General features: G+C 43.5%; 1 protein-coding gene across 2 annotated transcripts in view; it reads left to right on the top strand.

Annotated features, from left to right (window-relative positions):
• Nucleotides 1-201: 201 nt before the first annotated feature.
• The window catches only part of prr12a (proline rich 12a), a 36,291-nt gene continuing 21,350 nt past the window's right edge, over nt 202-15,142 (top strand). For both annotated transcript variants that reach the window (XM_060939397.1, XM_060939398.1), the window contains exons 1-4: nt 202-1,195; nt 4,370-4,527; nt 10,191-10,352; nt 10,619-15,039. In XM_060939397.1, the coding sequence (XP_060795380.1) occupies nt 1,113-1,195; nt 4,370-4,527; nt 10,191-10,352; nt 10,619-15,039 (4,824 nt within the window). In that variant the 5' untranslated portion in view covers nt 202-1,112. The remainder of the gene's footprint in view (nt 1,196-4,369; nt 4,528-10,190; nt 10,353-10,618; nt 15,040-15,142) is intronic.

Consider the following 15,142-nt stretch of genomic DNA (forward strand, 5'->3'; position numbering starts at 1 on the left):
TATGATAATAGTGGTTTACTGTTCGATACGGTAATATGCGGTTTTGCACTTCCCCTCGATCTCTCTCTCTCTTTGACTTCTAGCTGGTATTTGCTGGAAGTGAACTGTGGGACCAGCAGCTCGTGCAGCACACCACAGCACAACAGACCACGCGCGACTTGGAGCACGAGCGCGCAAGGGGCGGGAGGGACGAAGAGAGAGACCGGGGGAGGAGGAGGTGGGAGAGAGGAGCAGCACGGCCGCCTTCAAAAATGGCGTCTTCGAAGAGGGAAAATGACTAATATTATGAAAAAAAAAGCAAGTAGGCCTCGGTTTTGACGTCTAACTGAAACCGGTCCTTATCAATTCGTGGCGTCTTGTCCGTTTTTTTTTTTTTTTAGTAACGTTTAAAAATCAGCAGCAGGCGGAGCGGGACTGTGGCGGAGTCGTTTGATGAAACTGAGCGGCAAACCGTCTTTATTTTGATGCGTCGACGGAGCTAGCTTAGCTCGCGCTTTGCTATTACGTTAGCTCACGGCTAAACGTGTGTTTGGGTGTGAAAAGCATTGTGAGCACGTAGGGTTTGGGATACTTGTAGGGTTTTGGGGTAAGTTTGTTAGGTCTTTTTTTTTTTTTTTTTCCCAGAGACGTGTGCGTAGTCGTTGCTGTTCCTCCATTTTTTTTTATTCCAATAAAGCAGCCTGAGTGAAGAAAGGGGAGGAGAGACACAAGGGAAAGGACGGGTCCGGTCAGATGTGTGCACCAGTCAGTACTCGGTAGAACCGGGTCTTCGATTTCTAAATCGTTACTTCGGTGTGTCGCGGGAATGGCATTAATTAGGCTGATTTTGAAACTGAAAAGGAAGTGAGGTGTGTGTGTGGTTTTTGGAGGTGGTTTGGTTGGTGAACACCCCCCTGTATCACGCACTCACTCTCCTCCCCTCCATTTCCCTCTCTGTCTCTCTCAATATGCTCTTTTTTTCCCCCAGTCCTGTACACATAAGTCTGTTTTCAGCAAGGTAGAATGACCGCAAATTAGCAGCGATCGCGTCGTTGCACACCCGGATCTGTCTCTTTATTTTTTTTATTTATTTTTCTTGTTCTTCGGTCGATCATCCTCCATCCGTGTCAGAAATGGACAGGAATTACCCGGGTGCAGGTTTCGGGGATTTGGGTGCAGGAGCCGGATGGAGCTATGAGCGATCGGCAAAAGCAAGGTAACAAAAAATCAATAATAATCATAATAATAAAACATGCACTGCGCCTCTGTTGCAAGAACAGCCTAATGTCGCTGTGTGTGTGGAGAATAGTGGTGTGATTTGGTGTTGTTAACAATGAACACATATCTGTGTCTGATGATGCTTTTGCGTGGGATGTCATAAGACACTGGTCCTTAATATATGGAGGGGGATGTTGGGGTGTGTGTGTGTGTTATTCAGATTAGCCAGGGTAGAAGGGTGGAAATGACTGAGAGGCATGTGATTGACAGCCTAATGTGCGGGTTTGTGGGGGGTAAGACAGAGCAGACACAGGGAGAGATGGATGGATGGATGGAGGGGATGATGATGAGGGGCGGGGTAAACCTTGTACCCCCAGATTTATTTTATTAGTGTCCCTTTGATAGAAATATTTAGCATCCTGATTAGTAAAGGTAAAGGATGTGTCCAGTTGATTTCTTCTGGTGGAGAAGAAAATACATATGCAGAAACGACGCATTAAACAATACAGTGATAATGTGTTTCTAAGGATAAAGGACATGAACAGTATGTACTTGCAATTTTACCTGCATGCTAGCATCAAGCTGCAGGATGAAGTATGATTTATTTATTTTTACCCCTTCCAATTAGCAAGCGTCATTTCAGCATATTTAAAAGCAAATAAATATTACTACTACTACTAATAATAATAATAATAATAAGTCGCGTTTTGGCGAGAAGCAGAACGCATTCAGGCGCTAGCATAGCTGGGGTGTCTCAATGTAGCATCCAGCTGACGTTCGCTTGCTAACATCATGGTTGCCGCTGTGCTGTCGCATATAGGCCTGCAACTGGAGCAGCACAGAAGCCTTTGTTCCTGCAGTCAAATCTTACAGTACGTAAAAGAGCGTAAATGTGTTCTATAGTTTTTTTTTTTAATGTATATATTTTTTCATTCGTCAAGACTAGCCCAGTCATCGAATTGAGCAAGTGTTTCCTTCCCACCCGCACTTGGAGATGCTAGTTAAGCTGCTAAGCTGTTAGCCACCGTAGCCTCCCTCCATTCCACTCTTAGCCCTGGTGCTAGGCTAAACACTCACAGGGTATTCGACTGATACGAGCCGAATGCAAATATATAGGTTGTATGCGTGTTCAGGTATGCAGTGTGCACGATATCCTTCTCGAGGATGCTCTGCAAAAAAATGCAAATCTAATGATGATAATCCAGGAGCAGCTGTATGTTCCTGCTCACAGACTGTATTCAGGTCATGTATGAACATTACCACGGTTTCACACAGTTATCTGCTCGCCATGGCTTGGCCTTTGGGTTGATGCTTTCAAGTTGTGCTTTTTCCCCCTTTTGCATGTGACTTGTTATAGTTAAAAAAAAAAAAGCGCCAAATATGTTATTCAGTAATTCATTTTCATTATGAGTTTCATCCAGAATTTCTAATGCAAGGCTGTATGTTTGGATTTAAAAGACCCTTTGGATATTTTTGCTTCTAGACAATGTATTGTATACAGCTAAAAGTCTGTGGACACCTCACCATCACAGCTTTATGTCCTTGTTGAACATCTCATTCCAGATTTAGTCCTGTCTTTGCTCTTGTAATAACCTCCAATCTTCAGGAAATGCTTTCAACTCTGATTTTTGGAGTGTGGCTGTGGGGATTTGAGGTCAGGCACTGATTGTTTGAGGAGGTCAGGCACTGATTGATTGAGGAGGCCTGATGTGCAGTCAGCATTCCAGTTCATCCCAAAGGTGTTTAGTAGGGTTGAGGTTATGTCTCTGGACAGGACACTCAAGTTCTTTCATGTCTTCATAGAGCTCACTTTGTGCACAGGCGCATTGTCATGCTGGAACAGGTTTGGGCCTCTAATGGCTCTTTTCCACTACCCTTTTTCAGCTCACTTCAGCCCGACACGGCTCGTGTTTCGACTACCTCAGAGCAGCACGACTCAGCTCGCTTCAGCCCTGCTTAGCACCCAAAACTCGCACGGTTTTGGAGTGGGGCTGAAGCGAGCCAAACCGAGCCGAGTGGGGCTAGGGGCGTGAGGAGACACTCCCCTGTGCACTGATTGGTGAGGAGGAGTGTCCTCACATGCCCACACACGCCCCGCGAGCACGTTGGGATCTGTAAACCCGGAAGAAGAATAATTACGAATTACGAGAATTTCTGAAGCCTTATGCGCCTCGCCTCATCTATACGCTCTTGCCAGTATCTGTTGGCGTTGTCGGTGACAACAAGCCACAGCACCAAGACCAGCAACACTAACAGTCGTTAGTCGTTAACATGTTTATTGTTTACTATCCGGGTCGTGAGACTACCGCTTAAAAGATCACTGATGTCACTGTTTGCGCCGCCTAACGACATCACATGACGTCCACCCACTTTCGCTAACTCCACCCAGTGTGTCCACCCACTTCCAGCCAGCACGGTTCAGCGTGGTTGTAGTCGAAATGCAACTCCAACAGCCCCACTCAGCCCAACTCAGCACGGCACGGCTCAGCCCAACTCAGCCACGTTTGTAGTGGGAAAGCGGCATAAGTTCCAGTGAAAGAAAATTCTAACGCTACAGCATACAGACGTCTTATGTACGATTTTGTGCTTCCAACTTTGTAGAAACAGTTTAAGAAAGGCCCACGTATGACCATGATGGCCATGTGTCCACAAACTTTTGGCCATATTGGTTTATACATGTAATAATATTGATATTACACTAAGGCCTGTCAGTTATTAAGCAATCACTTAACCACAGTTGAGTCTGATCATGATTCTTCATTAGATTACATGCCCATATTTGCATACATAGTGAGGTAGGAAGGACACAAGTCATTTTTATTGAATTAGACAATTATAATCTAATGCCATTATTATTCTAGGTCAAAGGCTTTGATATATGATTAACTGTTTTGTGTTACGGTAATAATTCTTAGTAAAACTTGTAGATCACAGAGACTTGGTGTATTAGAACAGAATTGTTATTAATAATAAATCATAATACTTTTTAAACAATGAATTATTCTTAATGTTGATAAAGGTCTGTGTACATGCATTCTGATATAATAAGAGTGATATTGAAGTGAACTGAACATAATTGCATCTCAATTGTTTGCATGACATTTAACCTAATTGTCAGTAAAAATTTTATATTTGTCAAAATTGTCATACTTTCATCCTTTTTTTTTGTCAGTTTGGTGTATGGTAGTTCCAGATCTTCCCATCCAGAGTCTGAACTTCTCCACAGGCAAGCCTATGCCACTCCCCATCCCCTACAAGGTTATGCAACCAATCACCATCCGGGCAGCTCTGGACAGGGTGGGGCGTGGGGTGCGGCTGGGAGGAGTCTGGGTGAGTGACATTGCACCTGTACCTGTTGTGCTCCTTTTGGAAATTTGGTAACTTGTAGTGCTTTTCCATCAAGTGGTGCAGAATGGCTTAGATTAGCAAATTGCCCATAAACTTCCACTTTGTTGCTGTTTTCACTGCCACAGAAGCTGTACTGTAACTAAGCTGTGCCCTTGCTGAATTTGGTTACTCTTCTTGCCTCTGTATGATGTGAGCAGAGGCAGGGCATACAGGTGGAGCCAAAAATAGTGTAGGCCATCGACTGGTCACACACAGTCGAACACACGTTCTGATTAATATCTCAGCAACTACAACAATTCAGTAGAAGGCAAGCAGAGACAGACTTTTCAAAAGACCCTTTTTGCCAGGTTTAAGAACACTATCATTTTTTAAAACCACAGTTATATGTTTCAGATTTGATTGTCCGTATTTACTTTGACTGATGAATTCCTATCTCTATTTAGCTTGAGCTTACATTTCTTCCCTGTGATAAGTAAAAAGCCTACTGTTTTCTAGGGAAACCCCAAATGGCTTTCTGTTCAGTTTGTTTGTGTCCTACGTAGGGTAACATAAAGGAGCTGAATGTGAGAAAGACATCGGAGTTTCAGCTACAGATGCATTGGCCTGTGTTTTTGTGTTTTTTGCATCATCTGGTAATGCACTCAAATGTATCTGTATTTTCACTTAAAGATTAAAGTATGGACAGCCATTAAACAGATATTTGCTCATCTGTCTGCTTACTAAAAATGAAAGTATTGTCGCACTTGTCTTTGGGTGTGTGTGTGCTTCCTTTAAAACAAACTCACTATGCCTCATGCTTACTAGTTCTTCTGAATGAAGATTAACACCAAATGAGAGATGCCTGTGGGGATTTTTTTTTTTTTACATTTATTTATTTTGAGTAGTTTTTAATGTTCAAAGGATTAGTCACACACACAGTTATACAGAGCACAACGCATACTAAAATGCTGAGTGGTTGACACTGGGACTGTGCAAGTTAGCAAGAGTAATAGACGGCAACAAAATATATACATGTAATAAAAAAATAAAGATATGAGATAATAAAGTAAAAAATGGAGAACAAATGTGGTAAGAGGGTAATAAAAATAAAGAATAAAAAGAATATGATGCATGTAGTAACAGCATGGAAGGAGGGAGTGGAATAGCCTGCCATGTGCAGCTTGTAGTGATGAAGTGGTGTGCAATGAGGTACTACTTGTCAGAGTAGTACCTTCAGAGAAATCCCTCCTAGTTTTATGGGTAGAGTTATGTGAAAGATGCACATAATCAGTAAAGATGCAGTTAGCCCTGGGTTTGGATTTATTGTGAAGCTATGCTGTTCGGTGGAGAAGCATTACAGTGCCATGTGCGAGCCCCATTAGTTGTAACAGGCATATTTATTAACAGTCTGTTTTTCATGGTATGAACATGTAGATGATCAGTGCTATGAAAGTACTGATAACACCTGTGATGTTCTCAGAAAATGCAACATTATACATTAACAGTTGTATGTAGTAGGGCCTGATTGATGAGGGATTTTTGGCATTAATAATTATAAAAATGGGTCTGTGATTTCTGATGATCAATGTTATTGACTGAGACCCACCCCTCAAAAAAATTTATTTCAAATAGAAATGTATTCAGATATTGTTAATAGTACAAAAATACACAAGCAGATCTAAATGTACATTAATTTTTTTTAATTATTTGCACAACAGAATTACTTTTAATTAGGCCTATATACAATACATTACCATTCTCACATACTGAAATACTTTTAATGGCAATGCTCGAACAGAAGAAACATGCATCAGTCAAACAATGAAACAAAAAACACTCGATATACTCTGACTGGACAATCTCCACCAGAGAGGGAGAGATGGAAGAGTTTGTGAGATTTGAAAACACGAATGCACGTTTTATGGAACTTGAACTTGGGAAAGTGAAAGATGCGAGTTGAGGACATACTTGTTTCTGATGATTCATTTTGGTTTTGTTGAGTTTTTGAAAGTGTGCTGAAAAGTATGGACTGAATAAATGCGAGCCCAGAGCTCGGTTAAAATTCCACCTGCCTCCCAAGTGTGACTCCACACCCTCTCACATCAGGTTCTAGGTGTGTAAACTCGTTTCTTGCATAGGCTAGCTAATAAATGTCACTGTTGAAACTTTGCACTCTTAACTTGCCTCTTCATTTGATTGCAGTTAGCTTAGCATGCTATTTCAGATTTTACTTAGCTTGCACTCTCAGTTGTTGAAGTTGCGCATGAGGACTTACGTGAGTGGCAGTTAAAATCTGCATGTGTGAAATATTATAATTTGCTCATGAGCATCTTTATCATGCTCGCAGTATATGACATAAATCTGATGCCAGCTAGCTTCCTAACTTCACAAACTTCTTAGTAAACATGTAAATAATATATTTGTTCTATAAACCTAAAAGGCCTATCTAATACAACCTCTATCACCTTTATAAATAAAACATTTACCTTTTCTTGAGGTTCACAAACATGCTGGAATATGCAACATGTTTCTGCTCACTGCATTTTACCATTGAACATGTAGTGAATCCTTCATGCTAAAAGACAACCTGCATAACTCATGATAAAGACACCTTATCGACGCTTAATTGGCCGCATTTCAGATGATACAGATAAGGGTATCAGTGTTTTCCCCAGAAAAAAATTAAAGCCCTAAATTCTGGCATGATAATACACAGACAATTGAGTGCCAACGGCGTGAAATGAAACTAGGGGGGTTCGGGGGCATGCCCCCCGGAAATTTTTTTTTTTTGAAAATAGATGCTCTCAGGTGCATTTTCAGGGTCTCTGAGAGGTTTTAGATACATGATTATAGGATAGATTTTACCAGTGTTTCAGTGATTTCTGACCTAAATAGTATTAACGTAAACACATTTGAAATTTCACCTTAAAGTTCAACATGCTAAACTGTTTTGTTATAGATTACTGAGGTATATGATAGATTGAAAATCTACGGGGATACCTTAATTATCTATGATCAAGTAGTGTTGTAACAAAAATGTGCATGAACAGTGGTTTGCTCCAGCTTATGCAATCCAATGAAGAGAATCACTCATGACCTCCTGTTGATCACAAAGGGATCCGAACCTAAGAACTGCCACCTTAAAATAAGTTGCTGTATTACTATAACTGTAATGGTTTAGAATGTTTCTGATGTAATTACCGTAATATATGTGTAACTAAGATACACTGAAAAGAAAAGTAAGGCAGCTGCATATTATAAAGTTTAAATTTTTGCACTTTATTAAATGGGCTAGATTAAGATTAAAACATTTAAAGGAAAAGAAAACTTGATTCATACATTTAAGTTTGCAGAAAGATTATGTACTTATAAACACGTTCATGAATGATAATAGACTAGGTCAAACTTTTGTGATTTAAAATCAGTCGGCTTTGTCTGTCTGGTGGGGGACAACATCGGCAGCCAATGAGATTGCTTATAATGAATCGGAAACTTCCGGGATGTCTGACGTTTTCTTTCGATATTTTTATTGGACGGTTTGAACACGTGATCTTGACACAGCCAACAGATTAGTTTGTTTACATCATACCACGCGGACATATTACTTTGACAGAATCAACACAAACATTGGGAAAAAAGGCCGCTTGTACACAAATATCAGTCAATATGTAAATGGTTCTGTTATTTGCTTTCCTATGTATCTCGTTACTTGTGGTTAGGAAATTTAACGTATCGGTATAAATCTAAGCGTATCGGATTTTAACTAAAGCGACTAAGCGTATCGGCAGGCAGAGCAAGCGTATCGGGCCCGACACGCTAAAATGCTTTGGGGAAAACCATGGGTATTAAGCATCGTTATCAGCTGATCTTAGCCTCTTGATGCATCGCTCAGGCATATGTGTATGTATGTGTATTAGTGCTCAGTGTAAATGAGTACACCCCCTTTGAAAAGTAACATTTTAAACAATACCTCAGTGAACACAAACAATTTCCAAAATGTTGGCAAGACAAAGTTTAATATAACATCTGTTTAATTTATGTGAAAGTAAGGTTAATAATATAACTTAGATTGCACATTTTTTCAGTTTTACTCAAATTAGGGTGGTGCAAAAATTAGTACATCTAGTACTTTGTATGGCCTCCATGATTTTTAATGACCGCACCAAGTCTAGGCATGGAATGAACAAGTTGGCGACATTTTGCAGCATTAATCTTTTTCCATTCTTCAACAATGACCTCTTTTAGTGACTGGTTGCTGGATGGAAAGTGATGCTCAACTTGTCTCTTCAGAATTCCCCATAGGTGTTCGATTGGGTTCAGATCAGGAGACATACTTGGCCACTGAATCACTTTCACCCTGTTCTTCAGAAATCCAACAGTGGCCTTAGATGTGTGTTTAGTCATGTTGGAAAAGTGCACAACGACTAAGGGCATGGAGTGATGGTAGCATCATCTCTTTCAGTATAGAGCAATACACCTGTGAATTCATGATGCCATCAATGAAATGCAGCTCTCCGACACCAGCAGCACTCATGCAGCCTCACATAAGGACACTGCCACCACCATGTTTCACTGTAGGCACCATGCATTTTTCTTTGTATTCCTCACCTTTGCGACGCCATACAGTTTTGAAGCCATCAGTTCCAAAAACATTTATCTTGGTCTCATCACTCCAGAGTATAGAGTCCCAGTAGTCTTCATCTTTGTCAGCATGGGCCCTGGCAAACTCTAGGCGGGCTTTTTTGTGCCTGGGCTTTAGGAGAGGCTTCTTTCGTGGACGGCATCCATGCATGCCATTCCTCTGCAGTGTACGCCGTATTGTGTCACGGGAAATAGTCACCCCAGTTTGGCTCTCTACTTCTTTAGATAACTGCAGTGAACTCGCATGCCAATTTTCTTCAACCCTTCTCATCAGAAGACGCTCCTGTCAAGGTGTTAACTTCCGTGGACGACCTGGACGTCTCTGTGAGATGGTTGCAGTTCCATCTTTCTTAAATTTTTGTACCACTTTTGCTGCAGTATTCTGACTGATAAGTAAAGCTTTGCTGATCATCTTGTAGCCTTCACCTTTGTGGTGTAAAGAAATTATTTTCTTTGGGGAATTCTGAAGAGACAAGTTGAGCATCACTCTCCATCCAGCATCCAGTCACCTAAAAGAGGTCATTGTTGAAGCATGGAAAAAGATTAATGCTGCAAAATGTCGCCAACTTGTTCATTCCATGCCTAGAAGACTTGGTGCGGTCATTAAAAATCATGGAGGCCATACAAAGTACTAGATGTACTAATTTTTGCACCACCCTAATTTGAGTAAAACTGAAAAAAATGTGTAATCTGTTATATTATTAACCTTAATTTCACATTATAAGTTAAACAGATGTTATATTAAACTTTGTCTTGTCAACATTTTGGAAATTGTGTTCATTGAGATATTGTTTAAAATGTTACTTTTCAAAGGGGGTGTACTCATTTACGCTGAGCACTGTATATATACATATACGTATGTCACATGGCTCACCCTTTTTATAGAAATTCATAACTCTGCTGCGTGTACATTTGCAGGAATGTGTATTACAGGCACATGCAATGTGGCTGTATTGGTTGTGAACACCATTCAGACTTGTCCTGATTTGTTGATTTAACTTTGAAATTTGTGTTCTGTTTCATAGGCTTATCTGGGCTTTTTGATGCTGGGCTTCACCATGCAAGTCCCTCAGGCCCAGATCCCTCTGTGATGAACTTGATCTCAGCTCTGGAGTCCAGAGGACCACAGCCACCACCTTCTGCTTCTTCTCTTCTCTCCCAATTCCGTACTCCATCTTGGCAGACCGGTACGTTCTATCTTGATAGTGGCAGATTAAAATTTATAGATGTAAACAATGTGTACATCATTAAACATCAGGAGCAGTCAGCTAGCAGGCTGTTACCATAGCAGCAGCTTCTAAGGCATACATTTTGAAAAATGATAATAGGACTTCTGATTATACTGTGGTTCTTTTGTTTATTCAGATTGGACTGTATTTGTTTTGTTTTTGTTTACTGAATACTCATTTCTTCTGTGTATCTCTGTATTTTGTCCCTTTTCACCTTTCTTTAGCAATGCACACACCTGCCCCTGCAGAGCTTTTCATCTCTGGTGCTCTTCCTGGTTCTGGGTCATTCCCATCATCCTCTGCCTTATCAGCCTACCAGCACCCAGCTTCATTTTCTGGACGCTCTTTTCCTGGGGTGACCCCCTCATTGTCTTTACAGGACACTCCTACGTTCAGCCCCACCTCAAATGGCCTCTTGTCTCCCCATGATCCTTTGCTGCACATTAAGACGCCCTCTCAGTCAAGTCTGGGCTTTGATCGTCTATTGTCATCTCAGGGTGCTGCTGCAGCCTACCGGGGGAGTCATGATCCTAGTGGTGGTAGTGGTGTTACTTCTGCTCAGGCATCCTCAGCAGCTTCAGCTTCTGCACGCCATCTTCAGTCTCACCAATTTAACCTGCTGTCCTCCCAGCTTCAGGACCAGTCCTCACAGTTATATAGTGCATCAGTGTTCTCATCTGCTCCAGCTCCACCTCAGCCAGCCTCCCAAGAGCGGACTGTACCACGACAAGACAGTGTCATTAAGCACTACCAGCGTCCCTCGCCAGCACAAGCTCCCTCCTCCACACCTCATCCCCTCCAGCATTACCTCAGTTGTGGAGTGTCTGGGTATCAGCAGGCCCCTCATCCCCGTCATGCTGGTCTCTCCTGCAGTCCATTGGGAGAGCACAGCCCTTCCTCTGACCATAAGCCTTCCCCCAGGACGGAGCCGTACCGACCCATTATCCAACCTTCTTATGGGTCCTCCTCATCATCATCCTCTGGTGGGCCTGGGAAGGCAGCCAAAAGCAGTTCCAGTAGTGGTTACTCTTCCTCTGGCTCTGGGTCATCTTCCAGAACGCCCCATACGCCACCTTCTGCATCCTCTGCTTCATCATCTTCCTCATCATCTTCCTCCTCAGCATCTGCCAGTGCACGCCAATCAAACTCCATTCCAAGCTCTACTTCTGCATCCGCGTCCTCTCGGCAACAGCCACCAACCCAGTCTGTACCTCCTCCACAAACACATTCCCAGCCTGCTCCCAGTACCAACTCCTCTCAACAGACCCTTCCCAAAGCATGTCTCTCAGGCTATGGCTCTCCAGTGGCTCCAGTTAAGTCATCTAATAGTCTAACAGGCCAGACCCCACCCCAACAGCAGCCTCAATCTTTCTCTCCCAGCCAACCCCCATCACATTTATCTCAGTCATATGCGGGGTTCAGTTCTCCACAAACACATGATCTCCCTTCAGCCAGGACATCTGGAGTAGCAAAAGGATATGGGAATTTGGGAAGCCAGTCATATTCAGCAGAATCAGTATATGGGACAGATTCAGGTTATGCCTCACTGCCTCCATCACTAGGGGGAGCTGGAAGCCCCTCCATGGGCTATGCTGCCTCAGGACACTCTCCTGCACTTTTACGTTCAGGGGCAAGTGGGGGAACAGCTGGTGGAAGCAGCAATGGAGGAAGTACCAGTGCAGGAGGTGGAAATAATGTGGCTGGTGGAGGAGGGTCTTACCACATCCCTGATTCCAGCCCATCTCCGTCTGGCAACTCTGGAATCATTCGTCCAGGTCTGCATTCTCCTGCTCCTTCACGACCTGCTCAGTCACCTGTTGGAACAGGATCCAACAAATACCTGTCATCTGTTCTCTCTCCTTCCTTTTTACCCTCCCCACAAGGCTACCCAGACACCCGAGGGCCTCGATCGCAATCGTATCATCCCTCTGCACCTCCAAAAACCAAGTCTGATACAAGCCTGCTTGGTGTGACTGAGTCTCGACCACAACAGGATGATGACGATGACGATTTCCTCATCCAGCATCTACTTCAGGCTCAAAGTCCTACTCCTCAAGCATCCCATCATCATCCCCCTCAAAGTCATCATTCTTCACAGTCTACACAACAACCACCTGTCCTTCCAACCCAAGATGGAAACAAAGGTTTATCTTATGAGATGGGCAAGAGTTCAGAGGAAAGATATCATCTTCAAAGTGTTATTCGAACTCACAGTGCCACATCAAATGCTGCAGTGTCTGGAACAGGGAATGGAGCAGGCCTAGACAGTCAGTTGGAAATTTCATTAAAAAAGCAGCATCAGCAACAACATCAAACACAACATCAACAGCAGCAGCAACAGCACAAACATCAACAACAGCAGCAGAAGAGCAGCAGATCTGTCACAGATGGAGGAGTGCGAGGGAACCCAGATCAAGCTCATTCCCATTCACATCATCACCATGACTCAATGGGCTCAGTTGTCCACTATGGTCGGGGTGATCCTTATTCCCAGCATTCTATTTCGCAACATCCATCTTCTCACCATCAGCACACTCCACACACCCCTACCCATTCTCACTTGCATTCTCATTCCCATATGGATCTTCAGAAGAAGCCCCAAGAGGCAGCAGATATGGCCTACATTCGCAAAACACCTGATCTGCAGCAGCACCACCACCAACAGCAATCAGGACATCATCCGTCTCATCAGCAACAACACCAACAGCAGCATCAGTCTCAATCTCAAACGTTAATGGAATCTCCAACAGACCAGTCTCGTCAGCCTCCTCATTTGTTACAGTCGGTGCTGTCCCACACAACCCGCAGCAAAATAGACACTCAGCAGCAGCAACACCCTACTAGCCAGCAGGCTTTAATAGAAGCAGCAGGTGGGGTTACAGCAGCAGAAACCCATTCCCAGCCTCAAGCATCTCAACTACAGCTTCAACTCCAGACCCAAGCTTTGGAAGCTGCTAGTCACTATAGCCATGGTTCTCAGCAGCAGGACCAGAACCATCCAAAATCCACCACAGTGTCTTCTCTGGACATGCTGGAACGCTCTCTTTCTCGAACTTCAAGTCAGGAAGGAGGAATGGTGGATGATAGAGCAGGAAATGATGGAGGAAGAGGAAATTCTGGAGCTGGAACTGGAGGAAGTGTTGAAAGACATAGATCACAGGATCAACAGAGACTTTCATCTCATCCTTCACAACACCATCCCTCTGAGTTGCATTCATATCTTTCTGAGCCTGACTTGGGCTTATCTACCCCTTCCCATGGGCATCACCTTTCCCATCACCACCACCAATCGCAACAAGCTCAACACCCTAACTCCCACCACCATGCTCACCCTCAGCATCAAACTCAACAGAGCCATCACCACCTTACTTCTCAATCAGCCACTGTAACTGCACAGCAACAAGAGCAGTCCCATTCTTCCCATTCCTCTCAGCTTCCTCAAGCCCAGCTTGACCAGCAGCATCAAGGAGACCATCACTTTGACTCTAGGGGTTCAGCGGTGAAGTCAAATGCAAATCAGAATCAGTCCCATCAGAGCCAGAGGTTTGTTCCATTAACATCTATTTGTTTCCCAGACACTCTCCTTCCAGATGAAGAGCGTTCGTTCTTTCCTGGCATGGAGGACATGTTTTGCCCAGAAGAGTACAAGTCGAGCTGCTCTGGGGGAACAGGGCAGGGTCAAGATGGAGTTTCTCAAGCCCAGACAGGACAAGAAGGTATGGAGGGCATAAAATCAACTGCAGAAGGTGGAGGGGATGATACAGGTACAAGTTATGACATGCTTGGTCATCCTGGCGATCAAGATTATGGGCAGTATTGCCATGATCTTTCAGAGCCTGACAATGGAACCATGCACCTTGACCTTGACTCCTTGAAGACCCATGAGCTCCCTTCAACAGTCAATACAGAGCAACTGGGGCTGATCCAGTCTCAGCCAACTAGCCTTGGAATGGGAAGTGGTGCAAATGTTGGGGAAGGATCTGGTGGTAAGATGGTAAGTTCTGGAGGCTCTGGTTCTGGATCAGGAGGACTCACCTCTCCAATCTTCTGCTCATCCCGGCCCAAAAAGCTCCTGAAGTCCAGTTCTTTCCACTTGCTGAAGGAGAGACCTGATCCTAATTCCCTTCCCAAAAAGAGCTATGCACAGGAGTATGAATTTGAGGATGATGAAGATAAGGCTGATGTTCCTGCTGACATTCGACTAAATAGCCGAAGACTTCCTGATCTGATTCCTGACCTTGTATCCAGTTGTCGGAAATCTGGTGGTGGAACTATGAGTCCCCTAATGGGTGATCTGGATTTTGGATATCCATCTCTTGGTCCTCCTCCACAATTACTTCCCCATGATGGACCAAAAAAGAGAGGCAGGAAGCCCACTAAGCCCAAAAGGGAAGGTCCTCCAAGGCCTCGTGGCCGCCCACGCATACGCCCTTTGCCAGAGCCTCACCACTCCAGGGCCATGATGGGAGAATGTGGAACAGGCTATATTCCTGAGAGAGGCAGGGGTCGAGGTAGAGGCAGAGGCAGAGGCAGGCGAGATGAATCTATGATGGACAACAAAGATCAGAGTCAACTGTATCAACAACATATGCAGCAAATGCATCACCAGCCACAACAGCACCAAGAGCCAATCAAACCTATCAAGGCAAGTTTAAGTGGAGGATGTATCCTATTTTCCTTTAGTATTTTTTTATCTTATTTGATGACACAGTATATTAAGGTCCAAGTGCATCTGTCTGGTAAATGTC

Source organism: Neoarius graeffei, chromosome 14 (assembly GCF_027579695.1).
Source record: "Neoarius graeffei isolate fNeoGra1 chromosome 14, fNeoGra1.pri, whole genome shotgun sequence".
NCBI classification, from domain to species: Eukaryota; Metazoa; Chordata; class Actinopteri; order Siluriformes; family Ariidae; genus Neoarius; species Neoarius graeffei.